The 11,595-nt window shown below is 36.0% G+C and overlaps 2 protein-coding genes and 1 pseudogene across 2 annotated transcripts; 2 read left to right on the forward strand and 1 right to left on the reverse strand.

Moving 5' to 3' along the window:
• The first annotated feature begins 983 nt into the window (after positions 1 to 983).
• On the forward strand, positions 984 to 2,416 carry LOC120178019 (beta carbonic anhydrase 5, chloroplastic-like). The gene is made up of 6 exons (XM_039183990.1): positions 984 to 1,168; positions 1,397 to 1,514; positions 1,616 to 1,669; positions 1,771 to 1,853; positions 1,966 to 2,071; positions 2,192 to 2,416. Exons 1-6 carry the CDS (start codon positions 984 to 986, stop codon positions 2,390 to 2,392), a joined length of 747 nt encoding a protein of 248 aa, XP_039039921.1. The 3' UTR covers positions 2,393 to 2,416.
• Positions 2,417 to 3,045: 629 nt separating this feature from the next.
• On the forward strand, positions 3,046 to 4,924 carry LOC120177951 (peptidyl-prolyl cis-trans isomerase FKBP12). Its single transcript, XM_039183927.1, has 5 exons — positions 3,046 to 3,202; positions 3,427 to 3,460; positions 3,561 to 3,622; positions 4,479 to 4,531; positions 4,699 to 4,924. The coding sequence occupies exons 1-5, from the start codon at positions 3,115 to 3,117 to the stop codon at positions 4,798 to 4,800; spliced, it is 339 nt and encodes a 112-aa protein (XP_039039858.1). The 5' UTR covers positions 3,046 to 3,114; the 3' UTR covers positions 4,801 to 4,924.
• A 3,281-nt stretch (positions 4,925 to 8,205) lies between these two features.
• On the reverse strand, positions 8,206 to 11,143 carry LOC120178005 (annotated as a pseudogene).
• Between the last annotated feature and the right edge of the window lie 452 nt (positions 11,144 to 11,595).

Genomic DNA, 11,595 nt, shown 5'->3' on the forward strand with positions numbered 1-11,595 from the left:
ACCAAAGAATCGAAAAACATGTCAAAAAAATATAAGAAAACGTGTAATAAAAACAAATGAAAATGTGCAGCATATGTAAACTTATTGAGAAAAAATAAAAGCAAATAAATATACAATATTCAAAAGAAAAAGACAATAAAAAATACATACGGTCGACAACCAGTATTAAAACTAGTACTGACTCGTTCAAAAAAAAGGGAAAAAATGAACTACACACCAATGAGATAAAACTATATTTAATTCAATTAATATATTAATAGAAAACGAAAGTACAAAATCCAAACAATATTCTAAATTGGGCAAGTCCAAATCTTACATAGTTAATCCATTTCAACATAGTTTTCTCTGTCCTTCTTGGAGGTTTAGGACAGTTTGATCCAACCAACACAACAATTTCTAGTTCTTCACTATTTCTTCATTTAATTCCTTCATTTTCCTTTTCATCACCAAAGCATTCTCCTTTAATCTCTTAAAGGCTCTCTCTTTTATTTTCTTTTAGCTTTTTAAAGATCCATCAGATTTCTTCTATGTTCATAGTTTCATATTGTTGCAGCAGGTAAGGTTTTGAACTGTTGATGAATTAAGAAACTAAGTTTTTGGAAATAAAGTAGTTTATTAACTATTTTGCAGTTTTACTATTGCTAAATGGCATTAACAGAGCTTGAACTGATTTAGAAATTGGGGATTAAGGTTGTGTATCTGAAATGATTTTGTCACATGAGCTACAATTATTTGTTTTTTCTTTCATGCAAGGAAGTTAGTTGAGGATTCGCTAAGATCTTGTGTTGGTTCGAGCTCTGATTTCGTTTTGTTTGATAATTTGTTATAGGAGAAGTTATACAAATTTAAGATTACGACTACAATGCAAGTTTCTGGATTGACTCTTAAGAGATAAGTTGATTTCCGATTCGGTTTTTAACTCGTCTGCAGTATGTTTGTTTCGGATTTAGTTCGACTGATAAATCTATTTTATGCTGCAACAAATGTCTGTCTCCGACATTTGTAGGAGCAACACAGGTGTGAGCTTGAAGGCTTCAACCGAGCTTCCGGCGCTAATACAGGATCTTAAAGACGAAAAACAGGACAGCTTAGTAGCAATGGAAAGCGGATGTGATTTGTTCGACAAAATGAAAAACAGAATCCTTAGTTTCAAAAGCTACAAGTATATGTAAGCTGCAAAAATTTGACTGAGTTGTTTTAACCTTGAATCAGTAATGGACTGTCCTTTGATCGAATGCTATGTTTGAGCAGGAAAAACTCGGAACATTTTCAAACGCTCTCCAAGGGTCAAGCTCCTAAAGTAATGATTTTTTTTCTCCAGTGATTCATTGTAGTTGTTATTTGCTATGATCCATGTTTTTTGCCATGATCCATGTTATTTGCTAACCATTTCTAGAACAGTTTATGGTGATGCTTGTGCAGATTCAAGGGTATGTCCTCCAAACATCTTGGGATTCGAACCAGGAGAAGCCTTCACTGTCCGCAATGTTGCGAATCTGTTGCCCACATATGAGGTATATATTGTAAATTTTCACCTTTCAGTTCTTCGGCATCTGCACTTAGGAATTGGTATTGTAAATTCTCTTCATTTTTCTTTCCTTTTCTGTTTGCGCAGAGTGGGCAGTCGGAAACTAATGCTGCACTGGAGTTTGCTGTGAACTCGCTTGAAGTAAGTCACTCCACCCTGTCTCTCTTCATTCCCGATCTTTATATTGTTGTGCTATGCCACCTGTGGAACTACGATGACTTCTAATGATATTACTTTTGCAGGTTGAAAACATTTTAATCATCGGTCATAGCTGCTGCCGTGGCATTTGTGCCCTCATGGGCATGCAAGATGAGGCAGATTCGAGGTTTACTTACAAAAGCACCTTTTATTTAGCACTCTAATCTATCATTAGCATCTTCTGATAAGATCGAGTGGTCGGTACGGTTTGCTTACTTCGGTAAACTCTCTTGTTTCAGTAGCTTTATCCGGAGTTGGGTTACCATTGGAAAGAAGGCGAAGCTAAGTACAAAGGCGTTTGCTTCGAACCTTGATTTTGACCAGCAACGCACACAATGTGAGAAGGTACTCTCACTCTCTTTTTAGTTCGATTGTTTTCCGTCCAACGCAAGTATGGGACTTCGTGTGTGTTGTCTGCACCTATCGAATGAGGAATTTGATGATATCCTTGTATGTTTTTTTCAGGAATCAATCAATAATTCACTGTTAAACCTGCTTACTTATCCATGGATAGAAGAAAAGGTGAAGAAAGGGGTGCTTTCTCTGCACGGCGGCTATTACGACTTTGTCGACTGTACTTTCGAGAATTGGACATTGGATTACAAGGGAAGCATTACGGTTGGGAAAAACAGAGTCTTAGTGAAGGACCGATCATTTTGGTGCTAAAACTTTCTTGATCCATCTTATCCTTTTATCTTAAGAATTTGCTTGATTCGTAATCGTTAACGTGATCTATCAATGTTTAATATGAAGGAATAACTACTCCGTTGTAATAGCATGTTTGCTTCTGTATCTGTGATTAAAGGGGATATGGAAAAAGAAGAGGACCAGGTGTTTGAAGATTGATTTTGTGTTGTAATTTTTATTCATCTGGTGACAATATGATACTTGATTATACATATGTAAAGTTAATTATGTTGTTTTCAACATTTGTGTCTAAGCTAAAACCTATTTTATCCTCGGTCCCAAACTCGAAACATCGATCGTGGCATCGATTTGGATTCGTACGGGTATGCTCGATGCCCTAAGGGATTTATAACCAGATCACAGTTCGGTCTTGAACCTGAATCTTTCTATGTATATTTCTGAAGCTCACATGGTCCTCTAACTTCTTTTCTTGCCTGCAACTATGCCAACAAGGGGACCTTAGAAGATAAATTTGGAATCAAAAGTGGTTACTAAATTTTAGAACTACAAAGAATTCAAGGGCTCCAGCAGAACTGAACCATCTAAATTTAAACTAAAGTACCCTTCAATGGGCCTGGCCCGTTCCGCCTACAATACCCTCAAATATCTGTAGTATATTTATTGACAATCAGATAACGCCGCCGACAACAAAGATAGTACCCGTACCCTAAGAAAATCCAATCGATCATCAAAGCTTGAAAATGGGAGTAGAGAAGCAAGTCATCAGGCCCGGAACCGATCCCAAACCCACCCCTGGCCAGACTGTCACCGTCCACTGCACCGGCTACGGTTGATATCTCTCTTTCTCCGCTCTCTTCGTTACTTTTACATGTATTTCACGCTTTTCACTTTGCCTGAAAAAAAACCTGCTTCGTTTTTTTGTTTGAAGCGTCGATATTTTCTTATATAATCAAAAGGGTTTCCCTAAAAAAACTAATTTGATAAAAGATTGCTTCTTTTGTGCTGTATATGATGAAGTGAATTGTATTTTCCTTTTATTATTTATGGTGCAGGGAAAAATGGGAATTTGTCTGAGAAGTTCTGGAGGTGAGTAATTGTTCCTACCAGAAGGTCGAATTGGGGTTTCTTATACAATTATCTTAGCATTGAATTATTGATTATTATTCTCTATTTGCCCTTTTTTTAGCACAAAGGATCCAGGACAGCAACCTTTCTCTTTTCAAATTGGGAAGGGCTCTGTTATAAAAGGTAAATCTTGATTGTCTATTGTTTGATAATATACGGATGTCCAACTAATTTTGTTTTTTCCCCCCAAAGTAGAAAGCTTATTTTGATTAATGAATGAGAATGCATTGGTTTGAGTTGCATGTGGAAGTTTGGTGTATGAATTTCCAATTCGAATGGTGGCTGTGATCTAGTAAAAGTTTTTATGAGTGTCATCTCTCACACCTATGCTTTTGTCTAATTGCGTTTCACCTGGTATTTTGTGTTGCATGATTTGAATGGAAGATATGTATAATACTGATGTAGAAACTATTTTATACAATCTTTTCTCTTTCTTATTCAGCGTTTGGCCTATTGCCCCCCAGGAATAGCCTGGGTTTGAGTCGCAACGTTTCATTATTATTTGACAGAATGTAATGCTGTTATGTTAAGTACACCATTCTATAGAATATGCTTACCTCTTCAGTTCTGAGGGATCCAAGTGTCTTTTTTCATGTTGACCCGACATCATTGACCTTTGAGATTGAGAAGTTTCATGGTTTTTATTTTTCCCTATTTAGAAGTTTAATTAATAGATGACGGATGTATGTTTATAACTTAATGCGAGACCACAAACCTCTTTATTGGTCGGTGGCATACTCGTTTTGTCTTAGAAGAGGTGGTCTCAGATTGAGATGGTGTAAAGGAAAATATTATTTAGAACAGGATTATAATGTGCATGTAGGTTGAACTCAATATCAATAGAGAAAAGGAGAAAGAAGAAATAATACTTATGTTATTTGAATTTTTTTTGTTGCTGCATGTATATACTTTCCTTATTGTGCGGTACCTAGTAGTACCCCATTTAGGAGAACTAAATGCTATACTCAATCTTCTGTAGGATGGGATGAAGGTGTGCTGGGAATGCAAGTGGGAGAAGTTGCTCGTCTTCGGGTACTGTTCTACTGAATTCTGAATTCAATCTGAGTGTACTTAGTTCTACTAAACTGATGCCTTGTTTTTTATGGTAATGTTTAATCGACACTTATCGTCTCCCTTGGTATGCCGAGGAGAAACTATTTTTTGTTGAAGCTTCTGATTGATCTCGTTGATGTTTACAGTGCTCTCCTGACTATGCTTATGGTGCTGATGGATTTCCTGCATGGGGAATACAGCCAAACTCTGTTCTCGACTTCGAGATTGAAGTCCTAAGCGCACAGTGAGTAGTAGGCATTTGGTGACTATTGAGAAATAATGCATCCCGAATAATTTGTGCCATGAATAGTACAATATTATCGTGTGGCATGTATGAACGTTATTAGCATTTATATGAGCATGTATTTCACGTACAACGTAGCTGTTTCAGTGGTGACTTTTTCTTCTAATAATGTCTATTTTTGGTCTCTGTCGTGATACAATTTTAAAATTTCATGTGATACTAAAAATCCTAGTTTAGAGAACAAATGAAAAATTATCAAAATTGGGATTAATATGAATGAAGAAAGACTGGCCTTTCACTGGTAAAAGCTTATTGGTTCCCCTTCCAGGCAGAATTGATGTCTTCCGACACCAAAATTTGATGTAAAGAATCACAAAACTTTGGACAAGTGAGCTGGTATATAGCAATTCAAAGTCATAGCCCAAAGGCAATCATCCATATTACAAGGCACTATATGTGGCCATTAAGAAATGACTGATTTTTGAATCGTTTTGAGGAAGGGGGTTGAACTTGGAGGTTGGTTAATGTTTTAATTTTCAAATGCTTGCATCTGTTCAAGCAAAATTATATTTGATTTATCAGTCTAGATTGTTCATGTACAGTAGGAGAGGTGATTATAAATGTCAATGATAATTCAATTTTCTTTGAAATCCGCCGCCGTCTGGAATGTTTCAATCTCCCAAGCTGTTTCTTAGCCTCGTGTTGGTCCCATCTCCATCGGTGTCCGAATTAATTATAATCAAATTAATTGAATTTTTTTTTCTTTAACTGTTAATAGAATCGAATTTTTTTCAAAAATATTAACCGAACCGAATCAATTTCGGTTAATTTTCGAATTAACTAAAAATTTTACAAATTTTCTAATTCATATAAAAATTAAATATTTTTTAATTCAAAAAAAGTTTATAATTAATTTAAATAATATATAAATAAAATTTTCAAATAAACTTTTTAATTAATTAATATTGATTTAGGTTTAAAAATTATTAGATCTTAAATTATTAATTGAATTTTAAATGGTTTGGGTTGAGCTTATATGTTATATATAATATATAATATTTTTTAATTAAAAAACATTTTACATTTAATTTAAATAATATATAATTATAAAATATAAATTTTTTAATTAATTAATATTGATTTAGGTTTAAAAGTTATTGGATCTTAAATTATTAATTGGATTTTAAATGGTTTGAACTGAGCTCATATGTTATATATAATATATTTAATATTTAAAATTTAATTTCGGTTAATTAACCGATTTTGAACTAATTTAACCGTTAATCAAATCTAAAAATTTTATTAACTGTTAACCGACCGAACTAATTCGATAACCGAACCGATTAGTTCAGTTATTTGAACACCCTATCAGCTACCATACTCCGTAAAACCTTGTATTCCACTACCCGTATGGGACTTTACGATATACATTAAAACAAATGGACTGATAAAGAAATTGGGAATTTGCCACTTACAAGCATGATCATCGCTGGTCTTTTGGCGCGGGGGGGGGGGGGGAAACCCTGCCGACGTAGCAATGGATCGTATGCAAGCTGATGGGCGTCTTCCTATTGATCAGCGACGTAATTACAAGAGCTTACTTAATGCGTTAGGCCATATGACGAAACAAGAAGGCGTTTGCAGTTTGTGAAGGGGCTCAGCGTTTGCGGTGAACCGTACAATGATCGCCACCGCGTCGCAGCTGGCGAAGTATGACCAGGTAAAGGAGATGATAATAGAGAAAAGAGTGATGGGATCGGAACCCATGTCACATTCACCTTTGCGGCAGGGTTTGTGGCGGCTGTGGCGTCGAACCCCATTGACGTGATCAAGACAAGGGTGATGAACATGAAGGTGGCGCCTCGGGTGGAGCCGCCGTACTCAGGTGCTGTGGATTGTGTGCTAAAGACGGTGAGGACTGAGGGGCTCATGGCATTGTATAAAGGGTTCATCCCCACAATATCACGGCAGGGGCCATCCACGGTGGTGCTGTTTGTGACATTGGAGCAAATCAGGAAGCTACTCAAAGATTTTGTTATTTTTTTTATTTTTTTATACAAAAGAGTTTAGATGAGGAGTGGCTCGCCAAAACATAACTAAGATTCAATTGAAATTTATATAAGAATTTACAGATTGTCTATCAAAAAGTGATGGGGTATGATTCGAAACTTGGTTCTACAATTATAATTAGATATTGAAATAATTATTAATGTATTCATTATAATTATTTTTATTATATGGACTAATTCGAAATTTAAACTTTTTGTTGATTTCATTCGAGTATAATATAGGATTACCATGGTAGCCTTATTTCGAATAACATGCTTTAATTAAAATAATTATTCTCATAGTATTTTAATTATTATTGATAATGTGATCTCTTTTCTCTTTCAGAATCTAGTTTTATCTCATTGGTATACGTTCATTTTTATTCTTTTTATTCTTTGTTGATCAACGACAATATTAATTTTAATGTTAGTTACCGACCGTCGATATTTTTTATTATCATTTCATTTTCTTATATCGTATTTTTATTTACTTATTTTTTCAATAAAGTTGTCTGTATGGTACGTTTTCATATGTCGTTACAGCACGTTTTCTTCTGCATTTTGGTTGTTTTCGGTTCTTTGGCCTTTTTTATTTATCTTTTTTAAAGGTTGATTTGATATCCCACGACTGATAAAGATAATGTTGATCTGTTATCTTGTTGATATTCGCTATTTTGGATACTCGATTTGCATTCGTAGATATCTTTCATGTCGCTCGAGTCTAATTTTGGATTTATTGGTAGCCTTTCAATCGTTTGGTATCATTTTGTGGTTCTTTTGTCGATGTGATCATATATTTCTTCGTGTCTCTTGGTTAGATCTTTAATCTTTCTTTGTATGGTTTTTACGTGATCTTAAGTTACTAGTTTTTGTTATAATAATTATAGGAAATTGTCCAAATTAAGTACTTAATTTACGATTGTAATTGTAAATTTTTATTATAATACGATATATTTTTTATTTTTAAAAAAATTAACCACTTCTATAAAAAAATATAATACAGAAATAAAAATTATAATTTATTTTTAGACTATTGAGTTGGACAAAATTGTTGTCGTCTTCTTTATCTGCCAAGTCATTGTGGTTCTTGTTGTCATATCCATTCCATGTCGCATGTATGTTTGTGAAAAGAAAGATGGTTACGGTGATTTCATGGTTGGAGAGCCGTCTTTTCCTTGAAGAAATCATTGAAACCATTGTTTTCAGGGTTCCATTTGACTGAACATAAAAATTTTCTAATGAAATCAGAATTCAATGGTTGGAGAACCGAGTGTCGAGATTCAAGCCCGTGTCATATTTGATTTAACGGATATGAATTCACACATAAAAACACCAAACAAATTCTGAATGACAATTTCAACTTATTGTTTCATGGTGGTTTTCTTTTTTACCATTTTTCTTTATCATGGTAATCACTATGAAGACATGAACACTGCAGTTCCTCGAAATTTTAGAAAAAACACAGGATGGAGATGTAGAGTAGTAAGGGCGCCTTTCCTGTTTATGAAATCGAATTTCGCCATCTTCCTGGTGCCTTTCTTGTCTGTTCTGTCGACATTTGAGGTCCGATGTCTTGGTTTTCCACGGGTATCATCTTAGTGAGTTTGCTAAGTTTCTTCCATCCGGTGGTCCATGCCGACGTTTGTTTCTGCTTCGACATCTTATCGAATTGTCGTTGCAAGTTCTCCATGTCGTTTTGGAGCTCCAGGTACTTGGCCTTGATGCTCTCCAGCTCGAATTTGAGTGTGTTGATGTCCTTCTTGGCGGCCGCCCATCCTTCTTGGAACGATTGTGGAGTAGCTTCCAGTAATGTCTTGTGGTTCGGTATCAATGGCTGGTATTGAGTTTCCACAGTGTCTTTGAGTGTGCTGTTGGCCAATGCATTGCTAATCTTGACTTGCTCTGAGAAGAGAACTTGCACCACGATTCGCAACGGGAGCCGTTCGTTTTGTGCGGCATGCATGCAGGCGTCGATCGACAGCTTTTGGCAGTCCATCACACGGCAGAGTCGCTTCCTTTCATGCTCGGAGAGTGTCGGATGTGCCTGCAATTGAATTTTGTTACCCCACAAATGAGAATACATTTGCAGTAAGACAACTACCTACATTGCCGAAGTTTCACATTTACATTACTACCTACATTGCCTAAAGCAATCATTTGATCTCAGTGATATACCATTTGCAGTACGATAAGGAAATTACCTTAAGATACGAATCAATAGCTCGATAAAGACCGTCGTCGCATGTCCTAGCGGACTCGGGCAAAGCTTCAGCGAGTACCTGAAACTTTGTGAGTGACAGGTTTCGATCTCTCGAAACCTCTGTAAGATAACTATCAACAAGCCTGGCAACTCTCATCTTTGCATTCGGATTATTGGCCCTTTGTGTTCCTTCATACATGTGTTTGTCCGAAAATGGTGGTCTACTTGGGCTGGAACTTACTGTCTGTTCTTGAACAAGGAAATGTTCCAACAGTCTCTGAACAAGGTCAACATCGTACATGGTTTCGCCTTTATTGTAAGAAGGAATGAGGAGATCCGCCAACGTAGCTTGTTCGAACTGCATCCCAACCCGCTTCTCCAATTCGGTTACCAAAGCTGGTGCCACTTTCAACATGTTTGCCGTCCGCAAAAGCCGAAGAAGAAAACTGCAGGAAACACTGTCTTTCTGCGGTGGGATTATGCTAATCAGACTCTCGCTGATCATTCGTTGATCTTTTGACTGAATCGAAGGAATTTCATCCTTTGTTCCGGCTACAATCATATGAAGTCCACCTTTCCAACTACTGCTTCCACAGCTGCTATTACTATTGCTGCTAATGCTCATCATATCATCAGCTGGCCCCTGACCCTGACCATCTTTTATCAATACCGGGATCCATTTCGCCGCGTAATGCATTATCGATGCCCCGATCAATTCGAACCGCATTCCCTTCACCTTGATCGCCGTAACGACCCTCACAAAGTGATCGATCCTGAGGATTGAAACATCCTCAAACCACCAATCAGGAGGCACAGGCTGACTCCTACTGGGACTAGACTCCTTCAAATCATTCCATTTCGGGCTCGAAACTTTACTCGATTTCGCCGTGTACGCCCATTTGATTTCCTTTTGGATTGGCACAAGCCTTCCACGCTATCGACTCACTGCACCTCCTCACAATCTGAAGATTCTCTGCCCAAGGTGAGAGCTTCTCGCAACTTTTCAAGACGAGTATCGAGTCCCTCCACGAAGATAACACGACGTAACTGAGAAACGCTTCGGTTTTGAATATCAGATTGCCCTCTTCCAAATCCTCTGTCATCTCAAGATACTCTGCAGCACATCGTAAACCAGATATGTTTCCGGCTGTTAAATCGACCGCGATTCCATAGCAGAATTTGGCTGCTAACTCGAATGCCTCGGGTCCTCCAGGAAGATCTTCAAATATAATTTTGTTCAACTCTGGGTTGTTTGATTCATATATAAGCCTGTTCACTTTTCCACTACGGGAAAGCAAGGGAAACTTTCCCCAGAAAAAGAAAATACAGTAAGAAAATAATGATTTTTAAAACTCAAAAAATTGGATTTAGAAAACAATTCAAGTACGTCAACAAATACCTTGTGTAAGTGAAATTTGATGTCTCCAACTTGAACTAGAAGGTCACTTGGAATATCAGTAGCGACATACCTACAAATTGAAAATAAACATGCAAATTGCAAACCCAGAAACTAAAAGCAAAACCCAGAAAGAAAGAAAAAGATGTGAGTTCCATTAACATATACCAGGACTGGCCTCTAAGCTCAAAGCCATCTGTCTTGACGCCATGTTTACTGGAGCTAAGAACACCATTGCCATGCTCTCTTCCTCTAACGGATTCAGTCTCTGATTCCCACATATTGGAGAAAAACGAAAGTACGAAGAGGAAGAATTAGAAGAGGGCTTTATTTGTTTTTCTGGTTCGGGTAGAGATGAAAACAACAAAACGATAAAGAAAGAAAGGATCAGAGAAGAACAACAAAGGGTGAGGAACAGGGGAAGAAAAGGAAGAATCCCACATGGGATGCTTGGAATTATGTTGGAATTGTCGGCTTTCTCACGGATTTTCAAGTTTTTTTTCATTTTTTCTTTTGCTTACAGGCTGTTAGTAATGGGTAGAAGTAGTAGTATAGTATCTTACTGTTTTTGGATGATTTTGCTTTGCATTTCAATTCTACTTTTTTCTTGGAAAATCTTTTATGCTTTTTTTTTCTCATGAAAAAGAAAGAAAACAGAGGGAGTTTCCATTTATTTCTTCCATTTTCCATTGTTGTGATTACCGTTCTTCATTCTCTCTTCTTTTTTTTTCAATTTTTGAATACATTATCCGAAGAAAATGGGAAAAAACATACTTCACTTTGACAGAGATAGAATGTAATTATAGAAAAACAAGGTTAAATATGTAATTTAAAATTTTATTTTGCAATCCGTTCTAGACAAGTTTTTTAAAAAAAGGATTTATCAAACATTAAAAATAAATGTTTGACTACCAATCAACTATTTATATTCAAATAAACTAAAAACTCTTCAAAAATTTATTTGTCAAACACTAATTTGAGTACCTATTTTTAATTTAAGTCATCTAAATTATTTTTTAACCAAAAAAAGTACCAAATTTTATATGACGTGTCAATTTTTTATTAGTCGAAAACTATTAAAAATGATAGGACTTCAAATCATTAACTATAATATTTTAAGAACTTAATTTGACCAAAATGTAATTTAGGTACTTA

Source organism: Hibiscus syriacus, unplaced genomic scaffold (assembly GCF_006381635.1).
Source record: "Hibiscus syriacus cultivar Baekdansim isolate YM2019G1 unplaced genomic scaffold, ASM638163v2 tig00112343_pilon, whole genome shotgun sequence".
Classification (NCBI taxonomy): domain Eukaryota; kingdom Viridiplantae; phylum Streptophyta; class Magnoliopsida; order Malvales; family Malvaceae; genus Hibiscus; species Hibiscus syriacus.

Excerpts from the sequence above, each read along its gene's own strand:
- LOC120178019 (XM_039183990.1), top strand. The coding sequence starts at position 984 with ATGTCTGTCTCCGACATTTGTAGGAGCAACACAGGTGTGAGCTTGAAG. Across the intron at positions 1,670-1,770 it reads TTGCTGTGAACTCGCTTGAA|GTTGAAAACATTTTAATCAT; the intron begins GTAAGTCACTCC and ends TTACTTTTGCAG. Across the intron at positions 1,854-1,965 it reads CAAGATGAGGCAGATTCGAG|TAGCTTTATCCGGAGTTGGG; the intron begins GTTTACTTACAA and ends CTCTTGTTTCAG.
- LOC120177951 (XM_039183927.1), top strand. The coding sequence starts at position 3,115 with ATGGGAGTAGAGAAGCAAGTCATCAGGCCCGGAACCGATCCCAAACCC. Across the intron at positions 3,203-3,426 it reads CGTCCACTGCACCGGCTACG|GGAAAAATGGGAATTTGTCT; the intron begins GTTGATATCTCT and ends TTTATGGTGCAG. Across the intron at positions 3,623-4,478 it reads GAAGGGCTCTGTTATAAAAG|GATGGGATGAAGGTGTGCTG; the intron begins GTAAATCTTGAT and ends AATCTTCTGTAG.